The sequence below is a fragment of the Corythoichthys intestinalis genome, chromosome 12 (genome assembly GCF_030265065.1).
Source record: "Corythoichthys intestinalis isolate RoL2023-P3 chromosome 12, ASM3026506v1, whole genome shotgun sequence".
NCBI lineage: Eukaryota > Metazoa > Chordata > Actinopteri > Syngnathiformes > Syngnathidae > Corythoichthys > Corythoichthys intestinalis.
Window position 1 is genome coordinate 24,622,785 of NC_080406.1, and position 24,801 is coordinate 24,647,585.

Here is a 24,801-nt window from a genome sequence, read left to right on the forward strand (position 1 = left end):
CAGAGGAGTCGAGATGGGGTTTTTTAAGAGGGGGTCTGACTACAGCCTGTTTGAAGGCAGCTGGGACAGAACCGGAACTGAGAGAGGTGTTTATGAGGGACAGCAGACTTGATCCAAGGCAACTAAAGACTTCCTTTAGAAGGCTAGCTGGTATTACGTCTAATGGACAGTTAGTGGGTTTCATGCCACTAACTATTTCGGTGAGAGTTGACAATGAAATATGCTCAAACACTTAACACTTGTGTATGTAAATCTGATGTTGGTAGATTGTTTTCCTCTTGGAGATGAAATGCATGTGTGGCAGCTTAGCATTTTTTTTTTTTTTTTAACATAGCGTTTTGACAGTTGCTGTCATATTTTTGGAATCAAAGCACCGTGTACCGGAACAGCATTCTGGCCCTGAATCTTATACCGGAACTGTGTTCCGGCCCTGAATCTTTTACCGGAACTGCGTTCTTGACCGTTCTGGCCCACTTTCACCTCTGGGTACAAGGCTATACACAGGTCACTTCCTGGCAATATACAGAAATTGTTTTTTAACAGAGGTCATTACAGTTTGAGGGGGGAGCTTCACTTACAGCATCAGAGGGTACGGACTACGTTAAAAAGTTTTTGTGTTTATATTTGTGGCGTGAGGCTGTTGAATTTGCTAGATGAGGGGCTCAGGCAATTTCCAAGCATGACCCAGTTTAAGAAGTGGTACAAGCACATGGTATTGTAGGGGTATAGGAAAGAGGAAGGGCTTTAATTACAGGGGGTTTTCACATATCTGTTATCGGCTGGTACTTTTTATTATTTTTTTTCTCTTGCATCTTATGTATATGGTTATTTCTTTGTTGATATGAGGACTACTGAAATAGGGCGGACTTTTATAATTGCGGAATAGAAAAGGGGGGTATGTTTTAATAAGCAAATGCTTCATCTTACTCTTTTTTTGGACATAATAAATAAATTCTGATATTATAATTGTCTTAAATATCATTGCTTATCTCAAGTATTATCATTGGTTTTGTCAGATTTATTTTTAAAAATGTTTTTGCCTAAATTGTTTGTATTTCCTGATGTCCAAAATAAATCATTCGTTCATTCATATCTTAATAAGTTTGTTGCTGCAATCTACAGGTATCTTGACCAATTTCTTTTGGACAAAGACTCCAGTTCATCGGTATTCTTATATTTTAGAATTGCTAATGGCTTCCTCAGGTCAGAGATTCTCAAAGTTTGAAGTATTTTCGGTTAACGTGATGTCCACCCCAGAAACTCTTCATCTGCAGCCAAGTTCCAGTAGATTAGTAGGTTGCTTGGGGTCACTATTCAACGTCTCCAAAGCTTTAGCTTTGGCTGTGATTGCATAACTTTTACACCCAATTTATCCTGATAGATAATTATATTAATGGAAAATATTTTTAAATTCACTTCACCTGGTCTTTTTTTTTTTTTCGTTTTAACATGACCTATAAGTCTTACAAAAACGAATGATAAATTAAAAAGTAACTTTTCATTCATCTGGCATATCCGTTTGTGGCCCTTTAAACAAGTTTGAGCGCACTTCCATATACCAACCAACAGTTTTTGATGATTTTTGCTTAAAGGGCCCCCTATATAAAATTTCAAATTCTTGTAATTTAGGGGCAGTTTTTAAAAAATCGATTTTGAGGTATCAAAATAAGGTGATTATTTCCTAACTGGTTGAGAGCCTAACGCCTGTTTTGTCCCTCCGCGGGAGCCGTAGTTGACTGGACGCTCGTTTGTTTTGAGGTTTTTTTTTTTTTTTGCTAAAGACAACCCGGGACGAAACTGAGATAAAGGTTTGAATTCTATCATGAGGCTCTACTTGAGTTGTAGTAGCACACGCGTTTTATATATATGTTCTTTATAATACTTTACATTGGCTATGCGTTACCTTCAGTCGCTTGTCATTAAGCTGCGAGCGCATGACAGGCTTGTGGAATTATGCTAGCTGGTGTAGCTAATTGCTTTATCAATGGTACACCGCGACATCTGATCTCGCAAGAGATTTGTAGTTCGTCTATTTACCATACTGTATGTTTGATTTGAGCACACACCTAAACATTCTAATACGTTATATGATTTTGCACGTGTTCATTGGTAAATCAATGGTCGTCGCACTGAAGGCTACACTGATCGACACAAATGAAGCGGAAGCTGAATTAAAACTGTCAAACTTTTCTCTGAAAGCGGATTATTTTATGTGATTGTGGGTATGTCTAATAAGTTAAAAACTGGACATTAGGGTGTCCCAAAAAAGTAAATCCAGGAAACTAATCTCGCACACCCTCTCAATGCATTCCACTTCTTGCCAAAGTAATGTGAGAAAAAATTCACAATGATCGCTTAATATTTAGGGGTCCCTCAGAGCACATGTAATGTCTGCTATGCCGTATACAGGGGCCAGCCGGGTAGGGGTGTCATCCTGATCTGTTTTCAACTGTCCATTTGCACTCACATGCATAGAATGTATGCGGTGTTGCCTGACCTGGTGTTGACAGTGGCCGATCCAGAAAAGCTATCTGAAACTCGAAGGGGGGGGATTTCCCCCCAAAATATCACCGATTTTGAAAAACTCATCGGATTTGGGAAGCTTACCACATGGGAGGTGGTTTAAGCAAGTCTTTTTCTGATTGAATGTGACTTTACTTGGAGAAAATCGCACTTTCAAACTATCAAAGCATGGAACTGGTCATCGCAGCTGTCTTCGACCTCTTCTTCCAATCCTCTGGCCCTTATATTTCCCTGTTTGTCCGCTTCAAAGCAGAATGGAATTTTTTGGACCACTCGAAGGCATTTCCCTTTGACGACGATCCGAACGACAACCTCGCCGAGTGGGTGCGTCTCAAGAAGGACGAAGTCGTGGGGTTTATCGACAGCCAGCTGGAGACCACCCACCACAGGGATGACTACCGCCAGTTCCTCCTCCTCGTCTGCTTCTTCCTCACGGGCCCAGGGACAGAAGTTGACCGCTTCAACCAGCCTGGGGCGTACCACCGGGCTCGATGGATGGCCAAAGGCATCTACTCGCTGAAAATCTACATCTTCCGGAAGCAGTTCCAACTCACTCCACATGAAGCAAGAGCTCTGCGCAAGATCAACGTGTTCGCAGAGATGGTCTACCTCAAGCGGTGGCTCGAAGCTCCAGTGACCGTCGAAGCACCTGTCAACGACCTGGAGATGTGTGAGGAGCTGGACAGATACACAGCTGTTGACAGTGAAGTCGGCTCGGCTGCTCTCAAGAAGTTCCGTGGGCATCTCTGGTACATGAGCGAGGACTTGGCCCCCCTGGCGATGTTTTCAACGAAGACCGAGGAAAAGGAGAAGGCCAAGATGCTGCACAACCTCTACGAGGCTAGGGGAGAAAGGGAAGGAACTGCAGCGGCTGGAAGGAAGGAGGACCCTTACACTCAAGAGGGCTGACCTGGGCGACTTCATCACCCGGAGGTAGCAGAACCTGCTCCACTGCCTGAAGCTGCCTCTCCCAGCTATGGTCGCGGATCTGCGGGAAGTTCCAGTTGTCGTGTCCGAGCTGAAGTCGGTGCATTATGTTGCCGAGCGAGCGGTGAAGCTGGCGACCGACTTCAACCAGTGCCTGATGAAGGACGAAGACGAGCGGCAGCTCATCTTTCAGGTTGTCGAACATCACCGCCGCCAATTCCCCACGGCTGACAAGGCCAGCTTCCAGTAGTGCAGCTGTCACTTCCCTGTCTTCAGTTGTATTGCTACTATCCAGTTGTATTGCACTTCAGTTGTATTGCACCAGTGCATGTAACACCTTGTCCAATGTGAATTGTGCAAGGTAGACAATTGGTCTGGGAGGCGATCATTAGTCAGAAGAGTGCGAGACCGACACGTTAACCACTGCCAGTCCAGTAGGAATGTCAATGAGGGAAGCCTTAGCAACCAGCTATGGGAGTGAAATTTCGTGTGCTCGGTTCTTTTAGCAAGTGGAATACAATGAAGGGGTGTGCGAGTCCGAATCTGTTAATATGTGATTTTATATAGGGGGCCTGGGACACCCTACTGGACATTTGTAGACAAATAGGGGGCAGACTTTAGTTGCCTGTTATAACAGGGTGGGGACTTTAATCACAACTGTCTTTAGACATTCCCGAGTTCATTAACAAGTTTAGGAACATCAATCTAATGAGCGGAATCAAATTGATGATTTTTTTTTTTTTTTTAATGAAAAGATTCTTTATGAGGCATCATTTGATACATTTCCAAAATTGTGATTGTTCAGTACTTTGTACAGTAATACTATACTACATCATACAAAGAAGATTCTCACGTTTTCCCACTATTAGTCATGCAACCAAATTATCTGGTTTGCTCTGCTAATTTAAACCTATGCCAAGTATACACTCATTGATAAAACATTAAGGTGTCATTTTATCCTATCTGTACCTGTGTTCAAAGGACAGTCATTATGTGGAACTGCAGGAATGAGTGGTTCTGTATCGGCGAGCATGTCTGTTTTGCTATTAATAAAACACATTTTCCGTCTTTCACAGCTGTAGCAACATGTCGGAAAAAAGTGAACTCAAAGCAGAGCTAGAAAGGAAGAAGCAACGCTTGGCTCAAATCAGAGAGGAAAAGAAAAGGAAGGAGGAGGAACGCAAAAAGAAGGAGGTATGTTTTCATCTTTGGTGTAGTGCTGCAACGATTAACTCGAGTATTCGATTAGAAAAAAAGACTCGAATTAAATTTTGCTTCTTCGAGTATTCGTTTAATTAATGTGGCGTTGTAATGGTTTGTTTTGAAAGTGTTTGCATTTATAGTTGTATTGAATTGGGTGGATATACTGCCCTCTAGTCTGCCTCATTTCATGTGGCTGAATCCAGCTGCTCCCTGTTAAGACCAACATAAGCCAAGTTTTTGTTTGAGCTCATTTTTTTTTTAAATGCACTTGTAATTTATTTTATTGGTATATTTAGCCGTTTTTTTGTGGGTATATGTGTTTGAACCATTTGTTAAGAGCATGGTAAAAACAAAAAACGTTAGCATTTTATAGCATTTAAGCTAGCGAACTTTTACTATGTAAGTTAGCCAATTGTTCTTTTGTTGTACATAGATCCTCATTTATTTATCTATTGATTTATTATACCGTTTGAGGCTGAGCTCAGGTACAGTGCCTTGCAAAAGTATTCGGCCCCCTTGAACCTTGCAACCTTTCGCCACATTTCAGGCTTCAAACATAAAGATATAAAATTTTAATTTTTTGTCAAGAATCAACAACAAGTGGGACACAATCGTGAAGTGGAACAAAATTTATTGGATAATTTAAACTTTTTTAACAAATAAAAAACTGAAAAGTGGGGCGTGCAATATTATTCGGCCCCCTTGCGTTAACACTTTGTAGCGCCACCTTTTGCTCCAATTACAGCTGCAAGTCGCTTGGGGTATGTTTCTATCAGTTTTGCACATCGAGAGACTGACATTCTTGCCCATTCTTCCTTGCAAAACAGCTCGAGCTCAGTGAGGTTGGATGGAGAGTGTTTGTGAACAGCAGTCTTCAGCTCTTTCCACAGATTCTCGATTGGATTCAGGTCTGGACTTTGACTTGGCCATTCTAACACCTGGATACGTTTATTTTTTAACCATTCCATTGTAGATTTGGCTTTATGTTTTGGATCATTGTCCTGTTGGAAGATAAATCTCCGTCCCAGTCTCAGGTCTTGTGCAGATACCAACAGGTTTTCTTCCAGAATGTTCCTGTATTTGGCTGCATCCATCTTCCCGTCAATTTTAACCATCTTCCCTGTCCCTGCTGAAGAAAAGCAGGCCCAAACCATGATGCTGCCACCACCATGTTTGACAGTGGGGATGGTGTGTTCAGGGTGATGAGCTGTGTTGCTTTTACGCCAAACGTATCGTTTTGCATTGTGGCCAAAAAGTTCAATTTTCAATCTGACCAAAGCACCTTCTTCCACATGTTTGGTGTGTCTCCCAGGTGGCTTGTGGCAAACTTTAAACGAGACTTTTTATGGATATCTTTGAGAAATGGCTTTCTTCTTGCCACTCTTCCATAAAGGCCAGATTTGTGCAGTGTACGACTGATTGTTGTCCTATGGACAGACTCTCCCACCTCAGCTGTAGATCTCTGCAGTTCATCCAGAGTGATCATGGGCCTCTTGGCTGCATCTCTGATCAGTTTTCTCCTTGTTTGAGAAGAAAGTTTGGAAGAACGGCCGGGTCTTGGTAGATTTGCAGTGGTCTGATGCTCCTTCAATTTCAATATGATGGCTTGCACAGTGCTCCTTGAGATGTTTAAAGCTTGGGAAATCTTTTTGTATCCAAATCCGGCTTTAAACGTCTCCACAACAGTATCTCAGACCTGCCTGGTGTGTTCCTTGGTTTTCATAATGCTCTCTGCACTTTAAACAGAACCCTGAGACTATCACAGAGCAGGTGCATTTATACGGAGACTTGATTACACACACGTGGATTCTATTTATCATCATCGGTCATTTAGGACAACATTGGATCATTCAGAGATCCTCACTGAACTTCTGGAGTGAGTTTGCTGCACTGAAAGTAAAGGGGCCGAATAATATTGCACGCCCCACTTTTCAGTTTTTTATTTGTTAAAAAAGTTTAAATTTTCCAATAAATGTTGTTCCACTTCACGATTGTGTCCCACTTGTTGTTGATTCTTGACAAAAAAATTAAATTTCATATCTTTATGTTTGAAGCCTGAAATGTGGCGAAAGGTTGCAAGATTCAAGAGGGCCGAATACTTTTGCAAGGCACTGTATTTAAAATTTTCTGTCTCTTATCCGATTATTCGAACTAAGTAGTTCATCGATTAATCGACTACCAAAATAGTCGATAGCTGCAGCCCTACTTTAGTGTATTTAACCCATTCAGGATACATTGCATAGTGTGAGCATAAGGCAGATCTTGTTTTGTCAAGAGAATGTAATATAATTGTGACAGGAATTTACATTTCCACCTTCATCTTACCAGCTTTGTCATGCTCTGTAAAACCTTGTCAAGTTCTTAAAAGACAAGATAAATGAGAAAAAAGGCAAACACGGCATCATACCATCTATGGCATGTGACCGTAAGTATAGAAAATGCATTCAAGGTGACATATCATGCATTTTTTTCAGCAATGTATAAGAGCTCACAGGTGTCATAGTGCAAGTTGTCTGATATTCCTTTCAAAGGATACAGACTCGCTTGATTATGTGATGCTTATCGGTCTCATACAAATACTAGTTACAGCTTTATTTACTACCGTAATTTTCGGACTAAGAGGCGCACCTGATTGTAAGCCGCAACCCACTAAATTTGACACGAAGACGGCATTTGTTCATAGATAACTGCACCGGACTATAAGCTGCAGCTGTCCTCACTGTATTATGGGATATTTACACCAAAAGATATTAACCGGTAACATTTTATTTGACAACGGCATCATAAGATTGTCATAAGACCAAATGAACCACCATGAAACTTTGAACCAATTGGCTGCAAAGCTTCATTGCTTCAGAAAGCTTAATTTGGCCACCACTGTTCCCTTGGGGGAGACAGTCACCTGCTGCCACCTGCAGTCAGCACTGTTGTCGTCCAACATGCCTCCTAGCAATCATTGCTGCACTACAGATGTAAATAACAATTAAAATTCATGTTCTTTGCTGATTATGTCTTCAGTTACTGTTCCAGTTGTTACATTAATTGCTAGTCATGTTATTTGGTAACACTGTATTTGACAGTGGTGCCATAAGACTGTCGTAAGATCATCATACTTACTGTATGACATGACACTGTCATGAGCATTAATGAATGCTTAAGACAGATGTCATTTTGTGCCGAGCTGGAGTTCGGGGCCGTTTACATGGTGACTCTCTGAGAATACGAACAATTTCTAATTTGCATTTATATGGGCCCGTCTCCATTCGAACAATGTCGCAATGCCGCATGAAAACGATATACCGTAATTTCCCGAATATAACGCGCACTTTTTCCCCCCAAAATCAACTTGTAAACTCATGGTGCGCATTATAAACGGGTACATGGATGGAAACAGAAATATATATGTATTACATATATATATAAACCGATTTTTTTTCATTGACACGGCCACGTTGTGTTGAAGAAACGTATGCGGCGACCCGTTGCCGACCATTACGGTACGTGACGTCACCATTTTTTTTCGGTAATACTTCACTCTAATCGGGCAAATGATTTCGTCTGTGTTAAATTCTGCTTTTTTCACTCTTCATAAAGCACAGAATTTAGTTTCTTGAACTCATTTGAGTCGACGTTTATTGCAGCTCCGCAATTCAGACCATAACAAATGTAAGGACACACACTTCCTGTGTCCGTCAACTATATCGGTCCCTCGGGAAACTCAAACCCAAATAACAATAGATTCCTTTTGTTACTGTCGTGTTGACAGCGATGACCTCTCACGGATTTCCGACTTACGTTCTCACTTTCATTTTACCGTATCAATCCATGGAAGAAACATTTATTCATCATGAGGAAACGAGCAAGTTATACAGCAGCCTTTAAAAGAAAAGTCACATCTGTTTTGTTTTCTCCTAGATTCTGGTAAGTTGGAGAAGTTGTCAAATCATATTATTAGCGTAAATATTGTCAGTTTACGGTAATGTTTTGAACTACCAATGTGCTATGCTTGTGCTGTGTTTCACCAGTCAGTAAAATGACATCTCTGTATCTGTACACTAGCTCTGTTTTCTTGTATTCTTCTATTTATTGGTGCTAAAATTAGGGTGCGCGTTATAAACGGGTACAATCATTTTCCCCAGATTTTACAAGTAAATGTGGGGTGCGCATTATACACGGGTGCGCCTTATATTCGGGAAATTACAGTAGTATTCATGCCAGGCCCTAGCGGGCAGTGCAGATTTACAGGGCGACAGAGAGTGATGCACTTTGACCCCACCAAGCTCCCTCAGCCCGGAAAAAAATATGCCCGCCCACTCGAAGCAATGGCATTTTTCTTTTGTTCAAAAAGGCACAAAAATGGAAATATTCAACATATTTAATTTAGAAATATTATTAAAACAGTAAATTAAAGCCGACATTCCGCCATATTTGCTGTTTTTAATGTTTAGTAGCACCGCTGCGCACGCCCAATGTGACGGGTGCGAGTGCTGACGTTATCGGCGCGGTCTCGCGCCGCGGGAGCCTTTGATATGCATGACGAGGAAGCCCCCCCTCAATCCCCCGCAATCGGATTCTTCCACTTTGGAGGCAGGATTCAGAATTTTTCATCTTCGCCGATACCATATGCATGCGAGGCCACTCTGCAACACAGTCATTGCGTCTTCGTGTCGCAGAGTCGCCATGTAAACTGCCCCATAGTGACATTATTGCCACATGACACTTAATGACATCTGTCATAAGCATTGTCATGTCATAATTATGATGGTCTTAAGGCAGTCTTATGACGCCGCTGTCAAAGTGTTACTTATTAACCCAAATAAATCAACAAATAAGCCGCACTGGACTATAAGCCACAGGATTCAAAATGAGGGGGTAAAAGTAGCGGCTTATAGTCCGAAAATTACCGGATGTCAACTAGGGGGGAGAGGAAGGGCATTACATTAAATTTTGTAATTTACACTTTTATTTTCTCTTAGCGTTTTTATTGGTGTCATCTTTATTACTCTATGAAGGCAGAACTACTGAAAGATACTGCTGTTCACCATGAAGAGTCTGACTTGGAGAAGAAACGGAGTGAAGCTGATGCCCTGCTGCAAAGTTTTGGCATAGCCTCAGATGTTTCTGTTGGTAAGCACAGCTTACAAGCGATACTACATGTCATTCTCGTTTAGCAGTCTCTGTCATTAATATCTTTTGACTGATAACTGGGTTTATGTGTAGAACGGTAACGGAAACTTTGACATCAGTCTCTACGGTGACCAAAATGATCTTTGGTGTCAGTATTATATTGTATTACGAAAAAAAAAAAAGAACTACATATTACTGGTACATGCATTTTCATAACATAAAACGATATTAAATCACACCTGTAATCATGTGTTTATTGTATGTTAGAAATTATAAACTGCAACAACTAAGATAAATGTTACTTAATAAAGCAGGACTATGAAATGTATTAATGTAAATAAAGTACAATGAAATAGAATTGAGTTAATGAGTTAGTTTTACAACCAACTGCCCCTACCTTTGCAGGAACTGTCTTATTAGCCATATAAAATGAAATGCAACCTTTACGTTTGCCCTAGACTTCTTCATAGTTGAAAAAATATAACCGTTGGGTAGGGTTTTTCACTTTAACTACTCCTGAAGTTTCTTCACTTGAAACGACTCTATACTCCAACTGATGTTTTGCCAGATTATTTTTTTATTTTTGAATGGTTTGTCGTGTCATTTATTGTAACGACATATTTCAATGCAATCAGAATCATACATACATACTGTAGACCAGTATTTACCCAGAAAATAAAAATGATGATAATCTCTCAGTTTACCTATTCAGTGTGAAATATGGGCCTCAATTAGTACATGCAGAAAGTCATGACTTATTCTTATGATACCCATGACTTCCACTCGCACCTCTGATCATGTATCATTGCTCATAATACTCACGCAATAATTTTTGGACATAAGTCAATGCATAAAACTGAAATGAGGTAATTTTTTTCTGCATGATAGCTGAGGTCCTCTGTAAAATTTCTGTATTGTTTTTATTTAAAACAGGTTCACTTTGCGAACAGTAGGTGGCAGAAGAGATCTATTAAACCAAACTTGTTATTTCAATGCTTTTTTAGAAATCCTTAGTTTAGCAACGAGATACACACACAGAGATTGAAGTCTTGTTTAGAATTAATTTTGGTACGACAGTATTTATGTTTAAGAACAGTTTACGCAGATTATTACTCTTTGTGCTCAGTAGTACTTTCAAAATGTGGGAGGTGTTCTGAAAAAAAAAAAAAAAGGGATGGCAGGGCTACTGTAGCTTTATTTTTCCTTTGCAGCAGTGTCATAAGATTTTACTGAAAATGTTTTATTGTACTTTTGTCTCTATAGTTCCCCCTCCCATGTCTCCAACTGCCAAATCGGCTGATACCTTAAGTGAGACAGGGAGTCAGGACTCAGATGGAGCCGTGGGACCAAGGTACACAATCAAAGTCTAAAATAAAAGAGCATGACTCTGTCCTGCAGTACAAAATGGTGCAGTAGAAGGAGCAATGTCATGAATTACAGTAATAGATGAAAAGTTGATTCCAGCCAAGTGCTTGTTTATTTGATTTATGTGCCGTTGATTTAGCGTGATCCTGAGTTAACAATAAAACAGCAGGCTGTTGTGATGCCTGGGGGACTTCTTAACCCCTAATTAGAGCTCCTTCCCTAGGCTGAAATTCAAGCTCCCCCAAATGTCCCATCAGGCCAAGAGAGCAGTCCCCCCTCCAACGCGTTGACTCACTTCCCTCACCGGCAAGGCCATTTCCTACACACATGGAGGTCATGTTTTCTACCCGAGGCTCGACGAACCAGTTGGGCCTCCTGCCTTTCTACACAACTCTCTTTGCCTTTGGTGTGACACAGTCTTGGCTGCACATTAACACATTGTCACACATTTGAAAGCTCTCTTGTGGATTGATGCCTTTTTTTTTTTTTTTTTTTTTTTTTTTTTTTTTTTTTTTTTGTGTGTGTGTTGATGCCCCCAACATGTGTGTGAGCACTTTCACACCTCACTTGTCAATCAGAGAGGAAGTGTAATTGAATTTTAAAGCAAGATGAAAATGTTCAGATTACAACTCCCAACCCCCTCTTGTATTCGTGTCTGCTAGGGAAAATAATTTGGCAACACAAACACAGGCAGTTCCCAGCTGTATTCAGCTTTTCTGCGCTCAAGAGTATGACGCACTTCTTGGGCTTGTTGTCAAACACCTACACAAACTTGTGTGTGGGATGGAGGGTGGAGGGGTCAACCTGTATCCTCCTTCCATATCTTTTAACTTTTTTCCTTTAATCTTTTTTATTTTGCAAATTCCCTTTGTCAAACAAATATCTGAGAAAAAAAAGAATTCTTGAACTTCTCTTATCACGCTAAATCAATGTTATTGGAAGGTGACATTTACTGGTATGTTTAACTGCATGATCTCTGATTAAGCTTCTATTCTTAAAAAAAATAGGGATAGGGCCTCAGTAATAAGTGGAAAAATGTGAGATGTAGTAATTAGGAGAAAAATTAGAGTATTTTTTAAGTTGAACTATTATGAGGGATTAGTGTAAAGACATGCATGAAGGAAAATGAATGCTGAGGATGTTGCCAGGTTACACTTAGAATTATTTTATTTTTATTTTATTAATGAAATAATAGTGTTCAACATCTCAATCATCGGTATAAGTTTTTGTTTATTTGATTATCTAAATATTGTTGTCTGTCACTGAGAAAGAACTACACATACACAAGTTGCATAACTGAACCAGAATGAAGAACAAACTTTTTGCTCAATGCTCAATTAACTATTTAATTACCACTATACTATTGCATTAGTATAAATTCATACTTGAACATTACAAAATATCTAATTTCTCGGTGATTTGTCTTGTTTTTTTTCTCAGTAATTAAAAAAAAAAAAAACTGTGCCCACCCGATGCTCTCTTGTTTATGTGCATGTTGAGCACTATGATGCTAACTGTATTTACTCTCCTGGTTTGTGCTGGCTTGTGTCTTTCACTAATGCTGGCTCGTTGCTGTGACACTAACCAGGACACTACACTGGGACTCTGACCCGTCCACTCTACAACTTCACTCTGATTTTGAGCTGGGGTACTGGACACTCTCTTCTCTCCTTTCCTGGTCATTTTCCCTTCTCTCAATCTATGGCATGATTGTGTACTTTTCATCACTCAATCAAGTTAAGTTGTGCATGTTTGTGAGATTTGATCTTTCTAAATTTGGCTTAAAGCTAATCTGTGAAGCCTGCCATTCCATTAGAGATTTCTCTGATAAGGAGGTGAGATAGTTTTTTTTTTCCTGTTGATGTGTTTTGTGTTGTGTTTAAATGGTGTTCTGCTTTTAGGCGGGCAGCTTCAAAGCTGGGGATGGCCAAAGTCACACAGGTGGATTTCCCCCCACGCGAGACTGTGTCGTATACAAAAGAGACCCAGACACCTGTTGTGACACAGCTAAAAGAAGGTAATGTGTGAAAGTACACAACTTGTGAAAAACACTAAATGTGGGGAAAACTTTGCTGAATAAGATTTTCAGCTCATTAAAGCCATAAACTCAGAAAATTAGAATACTGTAAAAAGCTCAGTCAATCTTAGGTTGGCTCAGAAGAGTTTAGACATGGGGAAGATTGCGGATCTGAAAGGATATTCAGATTTTCTGAGTAGTACTGTATAAATAGGTACAAATGCCAATATTGTACATCTTCAAGTTATCTATAACTACCCTTAGTCTTATCCAGCCAACTACATTTAATTGCAAATAGCTTATTGTAACATATTGCTTGTATAACTCAAGCATTGTATTCCACATTCATTCATTCATTTTCCATGCCGCTTGTTCCTCACGAGGGTCGCGGAGGTGCTGGAGCCTATCCCAGCTAACTACGGGCAGTAGGCAGGGGACACCCTGAACTGGTTGCCAGCCAAACGCAGCGCACAAGGAGACATACAACCATTCACGCACACACTCATACCTACGGACAATTTAGAGTGTTCAATTTATTTAAAAAACAAAAACAAAGAGAAGACACATAATAATCCATTGCAAATGACTGTACAAGTGTGTTCTGTAAGTGATTGTGAGAGTGAGCACTGGGATGTTGGGAAAATGGAGAAATTTGGCGAGGACAATCATTAACTTAACTGCCTCCGAAGCTTGGCTGTTCGCAAAGTATTTGTTTTTATACTGAAAATCGAGAATTCTCGACTGTCTACTTGTTGACACGTAGAATTAAATATGCAGTTGACTGGTCTTTATAATAGCAGATAGTGAAGGGCATTCTCATCTGACTTCCTGAATATTATTTTTTTTTCCCCATTCCTCCTCTGAGATGTCCACAGGTCTTTTAAATTAACAATAGTGCACGGCTGTCATTTTTGCTGTCTGCTTCATTCACTTGCATCATTGAACACATCCTTTTCAGCATCGTTGAAAGCTTGCTTATGAGTTTAAACAGTGTGCACGTCATCTGTGGCTTTTGGGTCAAGGGTAGAAAAAGATTGAAATTGTGTGATGTAGTTCTTCATATTTTTCGGATGAACTATTGAAGGATTCACATTGCCTTTTACTCTGGACTGTTTATGAGCATTGTAAAACTGTTAAACAACGATGGGCTCTTCCAGCTGTTCAGCACAAAACCTGTTTTGCCTTGCCGCCACTATGTAATCATTTCATCAAGTCCTAAGCTTCCCTGTCTTCTCCCTTCGCCACAGATAACAAAACACATTCAGTGACACTGTGCATTTTCATGCCATCGCTTATGAGGCCCGCATCCCCCTTGCCACTTGCTCACTCCCCTCTGTGCATTTCAATGTGCAGTGTAGCATCAGGCAGGTTTTCTGATTGAGCGATTTATCATGTTGTCAAAAGGAGGTGACATGACAAGGCGGCACTCTCAAGGTCAGCGGGCGGTGGCACACTAAAGGAGGTTCCCTGCACATGTGAAGTGTAAACTGTCTTATTGCAACGCAGTTTTGAGAAAGTCACAGTTTAGGAGTGAAACATAACCTAGAAACTGTCAAGGGAGAGCATTTGTACAAGTAATGTAATAGTGGCCACACAATGTTGGGACCAAGCTAGCTAAATCACAGACATATAGTGAATTGAGGGATTTTTTAAATGCGTGTTTGAAGGAAAAATGCTGAAAATTGACAAATACTATGTGGTTATAGTGTTCGGTTGTGGAGATGTGGTAAATTATTTGTCACATTCCAGATTTATTTGTGTATGGGGGAGTGGGAGGATTAAAAAGTGCCTTGGTTGTGACTACGGATGGGGAATTATTTGATCGGGAATGTTGATCGTGAAAAATTATAGGTTGGTAATCAGACGGGCATATTTCTTCTATCAAATGTATTGGAAATGTGCATGACAACAGCCCATCATTCAACGTTTTCTTTCACTTGAACCATGTTTGACTGTGGGGACCGTGTTCTTTTCTTTGAAGGCCTCATTTTTTCCCCTGTAATTTTCTCTCATCTGACCAGAGAACATTCCTCCAATACATTTTTGGCTTTCTCTGGTAAGTTTTGGCAAACTCCAGCCTGTTTTTTTTATGTCTCTGGGTCAGAAGTGGGGTCTTCCTAGGTATCCTACCATAGAGTCCCGTTTCATTCAGACGCCGACGGATAGTACGGGTTAACACTTTTGTACCCTCGGTCTGCAGGACAGCTTGAACTTGTTTGGATGTTAGTCGATGTGCGGATGGTAGATAAAGAACAATCTTTCATTGAAATCTTTCGTCAATTTTTCTTTTCTGTCCACATTTAGGGAGGTTAGCCACAGTGCCATGGGCTTTACACATTAATGACACTGCGCACGGTAGACCCAGGAACATTCAGGTCTTTGGAGATGGACTTGTAGCCTTGAGATTGCCCATGCTTCCTCACAATTTCTCTTCTCAAGTCCTCAGACAGTTCTTTGGTCTTCCTTCTTTTCTCCATGCTTAATGGGTTAGGGTTAGGGTTTAGGGTTAATGTGGTACACACAAGGACACAGGACAGTGGTTGAGTCCAATTTAATCCATTTTAACTGGCTGCAAGTGTGATTTAGTTATTGCCACCACCTGTTATGTGCCAAAGGTATGTAACAGTTACTGTTAATTACACAAATTAGAGAAGCATCACAAGAGTTTTCAAAAGGCGCCAATACTTATGTCCGGCCCATTTTTGGAGTTTTGTGTAAAATGATAATGATTTTTTTTTTTTTTTTCCCCATTCACTTTTGTGTTTTTTCATTGCAGGAAAAATAAATGAAGATATTACTACCAAAGCATTTGTAATTGCAATCATTTTCTGGGAGAAATTGAGCATTATCTGACAGAATTGCAGGGGTGCCATTACTTTTAGCCAGCTTTGTATAGTGACTTGAGAGATTCTTTAAATGCATGTTTGACGAAAAATGCTGAAAATTGACAGACAAAAACTATTGTAAGTGGTTATAATATTCAGTTGTGGAGGTGTGGTAAATTATTTGTCACATTCCAGATTTATATGTGCTGGGGGTGGGGGATTAAAAAGTGCCTTGTGACTAGGGATTTGATCGCAAATGTTGATCGTGAAAAATTATAGGTTGGTGATCAGACAAGCATATTTCTTCTATCAAATGTAGTAGAAATGTGCGTGACAACAGCCAATCAGTCAATGTTTTCCTGCTCCTGTTTCACTTGAACAACAATTGAAAATATATAAAATGACCTAACGTTGAGCCGAGCATTATTCTGAAGACTGTCATGACTTGGAATTATGAAAATGACCCGTTGGGAGGAAGGCTTGCAGAAATTTGCGTGACAATAGTCAAACTGAGTCAACTTTTTATGGTGTTAAATATTTACTTCATATGTTAACTCATTGGCTTCCATTGACAGCGATAGACATCCAATCCATTTTAAATGTGAGTGCATGGCAGCGATCGAGTCAAACTGGATTGGACGTCTATTGCCGTCAATGGCAGTGAAACATGACTACTCACTGCTAGCCATTCCACTTGAAAAGGATTTGATACCTCACTGTTGGTGGCAATGAACTAATCTCTAGTCTAAATTGTTTTAGATTTTTGAAAACTTTAAACAAAAATCAAGTTTTTAAAAAAATCACAATGATCGAGATCGGGGGGAAAAAGTACCTTATGTTTCGGACTATAAGTCGCACCTGAGTATAAGTCGCACTAGCCATAAAATGCCCAACAAAGAGGAAAAAACCATATGTAAGTCGCACCGGAGTATAAGTCGCATTTTGGGGGGAAATTTACTGGATCAGATCCAACCCATAGAACAGATATGTCATCTTGGAAGGCAATTTAAATTAAAAATACAATAGAGAACAACATGCTTAATAAGTGTAAAGTATGACAATGGTACATTATGCATGAACAACCAAATGCGAACGTGGCCGGTATGTTAACGTAACATAGCTATTAAGAGATATTCAGATAACTATAGCATAAAGAACATGCTAACGAGTTTACCAAGTCGCTCCTGAGTATAAGTCGCACCCCCAGCCAAACTATGAAAAAAATAACTGCGACTTATAGTCTGAAAAATATGGTAATGATATCTTTTTTTGACACTTTGGAACCTGGCGTAAATTGCCTTTAATCTGCTTTTTAAGAATTTGAGCACCTTTGTTCAAATCAGCTGTTGTCCAGTGCAATTGCAATGTGCAGATGGCAGAGTGGACACACTCGTTGTTCAAGAGAGTTGAAAACTGCATAATTTTTCCTGATTTTGAAGCCGTTTTATTTACTTCAATATTTTATTAATCATTGGTGTTTGGCGTGGTTGTTACAAACCCTGTGAAACTCGGAGGATACTCTACTTAACAAGAATTTAAGTATTTGATTTCCAGTTTGGCGAATATAAAGTTTGTTTTTTAATGAGTGCCATTTCATCTCTTTCAAATATAAAAAATTCAGCAACTATTAATTTCGATAAATTACTCTTTTATGTCGTTTCCAGTGTGCACTAGTGATTAGTAAAAGGCTGACTCAGGATGCACTCTTTAACAAGAGGCTGTAATGATTACAGACTTAGATGTATTGCTGGAGGGTGTGGTGGTAATGGGGTGGTCGGACTGGTGCAGTGTTCCAAAAGGCTTGTCTTTTTTTTTTTTTTTTTATAAGTATGTACAGCAGTTTTAGCAAATCCAGTTTTTAATGGAATAGGATTGTTTTAATCACTGTCGATTTTGAGGTAGGTCACAACTTCAAAACACAAAAGCCTGTAGTGGTCTTTTCATCTGAAGTGCCACTTGAGAGTTTAGTTGGCTTTTATGTACTTAATATTAAATACCTATTGTATGAAGAGTGCGAGTACGCACTCACTTTGCCACGTGGTTATGATTTACCAATCAGTGGTGCACCCTCACTGCACATAATTACGTTTTCATTAATTAACATGCTCGATATAAGCCTTTTTTCAGCAGCTGAATATATGAACTTAGAACATAATCAATCAATGGCCTTGGCCCTAAATTAAATTTTTACTTCCAACTTTAAAAGAACAATTGCACAAAGTAAGCCCAGTTAAGCCACACTTAGGTATGTTTGGTTTTTGAACAACTAAGGTCACTATTTTCTTCTGTTCACTTTGTAGATTTAATAGATATTTATCCATTTTGTGTACTTGGAAGTCATTAATAGCTGCATTAAGATCATGTAGTCCATTTGACAGACATCAATACAACCATTTTGCCACTTAACTCAATGATGCTCCAAGTCCTAATAAAAGGTATTTTTATGCAAGTGTCATTATTCTACCAACTGCCAGTTTTCTGAAATTTGCAGTGGCTCGCTGTGATCTGTAAATGTTGAGATGTTCCAGTTGCAAGTGTTAATCACAGATTTGTCGATTATAAGAAAGTGGTGTTCAAAGCCTCTTATTTCTGGAAACAAGAAATGATCTTCCCCACTGTGTGCTTCAGTGATTAGACTGGATGGCAAAGGTAGCCAAGTAAAAGCCTGCGGTCTTTGCAAAGTGGTTTGCATGTGCTGCTTTCAGACTTTTTTTGCCATGTAGACTCCGAGGAAGAGGAAGACACCTGCAGCTCAGAGCAAAGGTCATTTAGTCTTATTCTTTTACATCACTTGCTGTGTTTGCCTTAATATGTTGTACAAGGGGGTAAGGCCAATCATTATCCTACAACCCCCCTCGAAGCCCACCTTTTGCACTTGTTCCCCCAAAAGCTTTTATTTCTTAAGTGGTGCAAAAGCCATAATAGGGTCCTCTTTTCGAGGTGTCAGTATATAGGACATCGATGATCCGGGTGAATTCTGTTAAATGTAACCCCCTCCCCCCCAGCCCCTCCCGCTTTCCTTAGCCACCCACCTATGCTGCGCTTTATACTCCCCCCTACACATCCCCAGCGGGGTCACCAGGATCACTAGCTTTTCTCAAAATGGCCATTTTGGATGGCAGGTGCATTATACCCTTTATTTTCAGATTGTCTATCCGCTCCTAATGCCTGGCAGGTTGATTGCTCAGGCTGCCTCGCCAGGGAAAGGCAGACGAGTGCAGCCCGGTCCGGCTGAAAGACAGTGATTACTGTTTTCCTTTAAGCCTGATTGAGGCCCTTGAAAGAAAAGATTTTAACCTTCCTCTGTTGGTTGCAAAGCGTATGGCCGTACACTGAAATGGCACGTGTCTTCAAACCAGTAAACTCATCAGTGCGCCCAATACTGTTCTCCCCTAAACCTCTTCTTCCATCTGAAAAGAGGATAAATCACTTCTGGAGCAAAGTGACAGATGACATTATCATTTAGATTATCGCAGTGGGAAGAAAACTTACCATGCAGTGCTGTTGTCTTACATAAGCCATAAAACCAAGATAAATGCTTGCATGAAACAGCAGTCACCTTGCCTCTCCACCCACTTTTTTTTAGCTTTTTTTTTTTTTTTTTTAACATTCAAACCATGGTCTGCATACTGTCCTTACGAGATGTGATTTGAAAGAACCTTCCACCAGCTTTAAGGTACAAGCAATGTGCAGTTTGCCAGCTGGTCTTGCCTGTAGTTTGTTGTACATTATCTGAGCTTGAATAGAAGTTTCAGGACCTCCTGCTTGGATGGTAATTACACAGGCTTGCCCTTCAGGGGCGGGGGAATGCTTGTCTCGGAGCAGCCGTGCGGAAAACCACTGTGCCCATCCCCATGCCACCTCTGAAGAGCACTAGACAATCCCGACATCACCATCTGCCTTTGCACCATGCAGTCATCTGGCCGGACCAATGAGACAAACCCGGGCACCTGCTCGGCCCCCTCTGCCCTGTTGCCCTGTTGCCTTCAGAAGGGGCCAACCAGTCTCTTGGACACAGTGCAAACGGCTACACTGACAACTACACTCGCCTTTGAATGGCTTGAGTCTCATTAACAGCTGGGAAAAACTGGGCTGCCTGTGACAACAAGACGCCCGCTGTGCTGTGTCCATTTAACACAAATGACAACCTCCCTGCTTTTGAGACAGCATCTCTTTGAAAAGGCGACATCGTGCTTGACAAACCTAACAAATGTAAGGCAGAGATGCAAAATCTGATACAAAAGTCTTTTTGCAGTGGCCATAATCACTAGGAGAAGCTTGCATTGAACGAACAGAATAGGGGATGTGGAAGACGGTTTAAAATAGGTGTCAGCCTTTGTTCTTTTGAGGCACGTGTTTGTATGTAATCATTTTGAATGGATAAAAGATGCAACATTTATACAACGTAAAGTAATAATACCTCGTATAAATGAGCTTCATGTGGAAAAACGGCTATGCAAATTATATAAATCGCACAGCCATTGTGTGATAAACACAATGGCAGTCACACCACGTGCGATACAGCACATAAATGCTGATACACTCAAAGCAGGGGAAAAAGTAGCAAGAAAATATGCACACATTCGTAATAGTTTCTGTACCTGTTCAATATGTCACAAATTTCACCAATCTCTGTCTGAGACTCTGATGAAGCTCGCTTCACTTCCGCGGTCCATTAACGCATAGACTTTATAATGTATTGACAGGGCCCCGGGCCGATAAATAGGGGGCCTGCATTGTTGGCGAGGCCGTCAAAACTGACAGAGTGGAATCCCTGACAAAGAGCTTTTTCGTTAAAAATACTTGTGAATAAATGCTTAAATCCCTGAATTCTTTATAGATATGGACGTAAAACAGTCTCGATTCTTGGTTAAAAGAAAAAAAACATGCAGTTAGCATTTATTTCACGTGAAAATGTCAAAGTACAATGCTAGTCTGTTAGTAAATAGCTAGCGGCCGCCTTATGTAAACTGAGCTTTTCCGGTGAAAATTCTTGTGAATAAATGCTTAAATCCCCAAATTATTAATACAGTAGATATGGACGTAAAACAGTCTCGATTCTTGATTAAAAGAAAAAAAACAAAAAAAACTGTGTAGTTAGCATTTATTTTACGTAAATATGTCGAAGTACAATGCCAGTCTGTTAGTGAATGTAGCTAGCGCCGCCTTATGTAAACCGAGCTTTTCTGGTGAAAATTCTTGTGAATAAATGCTTAAATCCCCGAAGTCTTTATAGAAATGGATGTAAAACAGTCTCAATTGTTGGTTAAAAGCAAAACAAAAACAAAAAACGTGCAGTTAGCATTTATTTTATGTCGGGCTACAATGCTAGTCTGTGCCGCCTTATGTAAACAGAGCTTCTTCGATGAAAATTCTTGTGAATAAATCGATTATAAATAATAAATCGTCTCGATTCTCGGTTAAACGGAAACAAAAAACGTGCAGTCAGAATTTATTTTACGTAAACATTGCGGACTATGATCTCAATGCAGTAGCGGCTAATTTCTCTCATCGATTTTTTTCAAAACGTTTCAAAATGCATGCATGGTACGAAAAATATAATTACCTTGAATCCTCGAACAAATGACTCCTGAGACAATCCTTCCTGTTTGTATGCGGTACAGCTATCCTACTTTTTCAACAGAAATCCGGTGTTAGATCACTGCGTGCTTGTTTGAGAATAGCTCATCTTGATTTGGGCGGCCCCCTACTGGAATGCGAGGCGCAGCGCATGACCAATCTGACCTGTCAATACCATTATGAAGTCTATGATTTACGCTTGTTTCTTCGGTAGACGCACATACTACAGTTGTTAGCCAATGTGTGATGAGTAGGCGGGACAATCTGGGATACTCGCATTTGACTGGCTAAAATAGTACTAGCATTTAAACATGTCTGACAACAGGTATTTTGCTTAATTCTGGGAAATATTGGCATTTATTTTTCGTTTTTTTTCTAGTACTACACATCGAAAAAGCAAATTCTTTTCACTTTAATAGACAACATATCCGGCGGGATGCACATGATCAAGGTGTTGTCCATCTCTTTAATAATATACGGTCTGTAGAAATCTTACTTAATGTTCGGTTTCTTATTTGCAGATGAGGAAGAAGAAGAAGTTGCTGTACCACAGCCTGTAGTTGAGGTTCAGACTGAGAAACCTGACATCAAAGAGGATGAAGGAGGTACATATACTGTATATATTATTGATGCGTAGTTGTTTGACACATCAATCACAATCTAATAAGATGCAGTAGGTGAGCGCTGTAAACAGTAAGGCATTTACAAGATATTTAGAAGATGAGAACGTGCAGGTTATTTGACAAATTTGTCAACTAGCATTTTGTTCATGTTTTTACAGTAGAAACCAAATTACAAACATTATATGGAAAAATTACAATCATTTGAAATCGACTAGGTAACGAAAAACATTTTCTAAATGCCAAAGACAATTTTTCCCCTTCAAATGCAAATCTGTATGTTACTATGCTTTTATACAATTTGGAAAAGCCTTGATGATGATGTCATGTCTTTGGAAGCATGTGATAGTTCTATTGGCATTTATTGGTGGATAATTTGAGAGCACACCTAAAACACTGCCTTTTTGTGTAATTTCTTGAGGAATTAAAAAAAAAAGCAATATATCAATAAAAGAATGAGTTACAAAGTTTTGATTTATCCTTGGATGCAATTTCCAGAAGCCTCTTGCTGTAACTGTAGATATCGGTTCTACCTGACTGTGAACTACATCTCCAAGGACACAAAGCCAAATTTATACCTCTTTGCAAATATTAAATGTTGTAGAATTAGTATGACATTCAGTAAAATATATTGGGTTTGTCTGTCTACTTAGCTTTATAAGGGCTGAATGTTATTGTTATATACAGTATTGTGTTGCCCTGTTTCTGTGCATGTCATTTTTCACCGAGTTGTTCCCACGCACAGTGACCCTTCACGAGCTGACGGAGGAAGAGAAACTCCAGATTTTGCACTCAGAGGAGTTTGTACATTTTTTCGACCACAGCACTCGCATCATCGAGCGGGCTCTGTCAGAGCATGTGGACCTTTTTTTCGACTATAGTGGTCGTGACCTAGAGGAGAAGGAGGGGTAATAATTTAATCACAAACGTTTGTACACATTTCTCTTTAAATAGAATTTAATGGGCACTTTTGCTGTCTTCTTTCTTTCACAGTGAAATCCCAGGTGGAGCAAAACTTTCACTCAATAGACAATTCACAGATGAACGCTGGTCCAAACACCGTGTCGTCACATGCCTGGACTGGTCACCCCAGGTCTCTTTTTCACACATTTTTGCAATTTACAAGAAGGCACTTTGCCAATACTCCTACAGGAACCTAGAGTACACAGAAATAGGGAGTTTTTATCCTCTTTGCAGTTTTAAACGATGATATTGGACAGGGTGACCTAGATCACAGTCTACGTTGTGGTTCATCCTAAAGTTACCAAGTTCTTCTGTATCAAGCGTATCCAGACTAAAACTAAGTGGGAACTTTTGTATCCTAACTCTTTAATAGTTAAGCATTGTCTAGAAACATTTGTTCATGTGGTATTACATTACTTTCTTTCCATAAACCGTAGTGGTGTATTTTGTACAAAGTTACTAATTGGCTGTTGAAACAACTTAACTTTACCAGGCCATAATGCTTTATGATTACATAGCTTGAGTTTGACAGAATTTACTTTGAGCCGCAAGTCCCACAGGAATGAGTGTAATGTCCCTCCCAAATTGTCACTTGGTCACAGACCGTAATGATTTGTTTCCTTTAGCATCCAGAGTTATTTCATGCATGATTCTGCAATGACTTGTGACACTGATTGAATGTCAGCTGTTGTTCATAGTATTTACCTGCCCAGTGGGAAATCCATGCCCTTCTGTTCTTCTTTGCTTGTAATTGCACATCCAAACTACAGTTCACATTCATTATTTAAGCTATCAAAATATTAATGGTTTATTTACATCACTCGACCCCTGGCAAATAATGTAATTCTTCTGTTTTAAAAGAGCCACACTATCTGAGTCAGCTTAGCTAGCTTTGATTTTGAGTTCTAAAAGTGCAGGTAATGTTAAGTCAACCTGACCAGATCTTCCTAAAAAATAGGGTGTATTTAAAAAAAACAACATAAATCTTGAGGAAACTAATTCTCTTGGGGGCATTCATATACACTATTCAGAGTAGGCTTCCATACGGGGGCCATGTCACCTCTCCATCATCCAACTGCTCTTTGTTTTGACTGATGTAATTCTTTAGTATCCTGAACTTCTGGTTGCTTCCTACAACAACAACATGGACGCTCCTCACGAGCCGGACGGTGTTGCCTTAGTGTGGAACATGAAGTACAAGAAGACCACACCGGAGTACGTCTTCCACTGTCAGGTATTAAAAGCACTTTAATCGCCTCCATCCCCCTCAACCACACATTGGGTTTGCCACACGACAAGAGGGTAGTCATGACGACAACCCTGGCCCCTCCACCTCCCGCCTTAATCCACAGTGTGAGTTCAGTATCTTGGCATCCACCTCCACCACATCTATACTCGCACACGTGCTCTCTGGGTACCGGAAAAGAGCCTATGGCGCAGTCCTTGAATGGAATCCGAAAATTATGCAAAGCTTAAGAGTGTGTGGAGGGGCTGTGGTTTGTCCTATGCATCCAAACAACGACCACAATGTTCCGAAGACCACGCGGGAGAGAACTTCAACAACGCTCCCGAAGCTGTCCAAACTCATTATGCTGCCTGCCTCGAGGCTACTCCTGTATGAAGGGTTGAGCAGAACCACATGTTGGTTGCC

The 24,801-nt window shown here is 40.1% G+C and overlaps 1 protein-coding gene across 3 annotated transcripts in view; it reads left to right on the top strand.

Moving 5' to 3' along the window:
• The first annotated feature begins 1,665 nt into the window (after window positions 1-1,665).
• dync1i2a (dynein, cytoplasmic 1, intermediate chain 2a) overlaps window positions 1,666-24,801 on the top strand; it is a 31,716-nt gene continuing 8,580 nt past the window's right edge. For 2 of the 3 annotated variants that reach the window (XM_057852068.1, XM_057852067.1), the window contains exons 1-10: window positions 1,666-1,808; window positions 4,527-4,644; window positions 9,666-9,780; window positions 11,044-11,131; window positions 12,734-12,793; window positions 13,047-13,162; window positions 22,089-22,172; window positions 22,933-23,095; window positions 23,181-23,280; window positions 24,259-24,384. In XM_057852068.1, the coding sequence (XP_057708051.1) occupies window positions 4,537-4,644; window positions 9,666-9,780; window positions 11,044-11,131; window positions 12,734-12,793; window positions 13,047-13,162; window positions 22,089-22,172; window positions 22,933-23,095; window positions 23,181-23,280; window positions 24,259-24,384 (960 nt within the window). In that variant the 5' untranslated portion in view covers window positions 1,666-1,808; window positions 4,527-4,536. The remainder of the gene's footprint in view (window positions 1,809-4,526; window positions 4,645-9,665; window positions 9,781-11,043; window positions 11,132-12,733; window positions 12,794-13,046; window positions 13,163-22,088; window positions 22,173-22,932; window positions 23,096-23,180; window positions 23,281-24,258; window positions 24,385-24,801) is intronic. The other variant, XM_057852069.1, reaches the window with a different exon arrangement.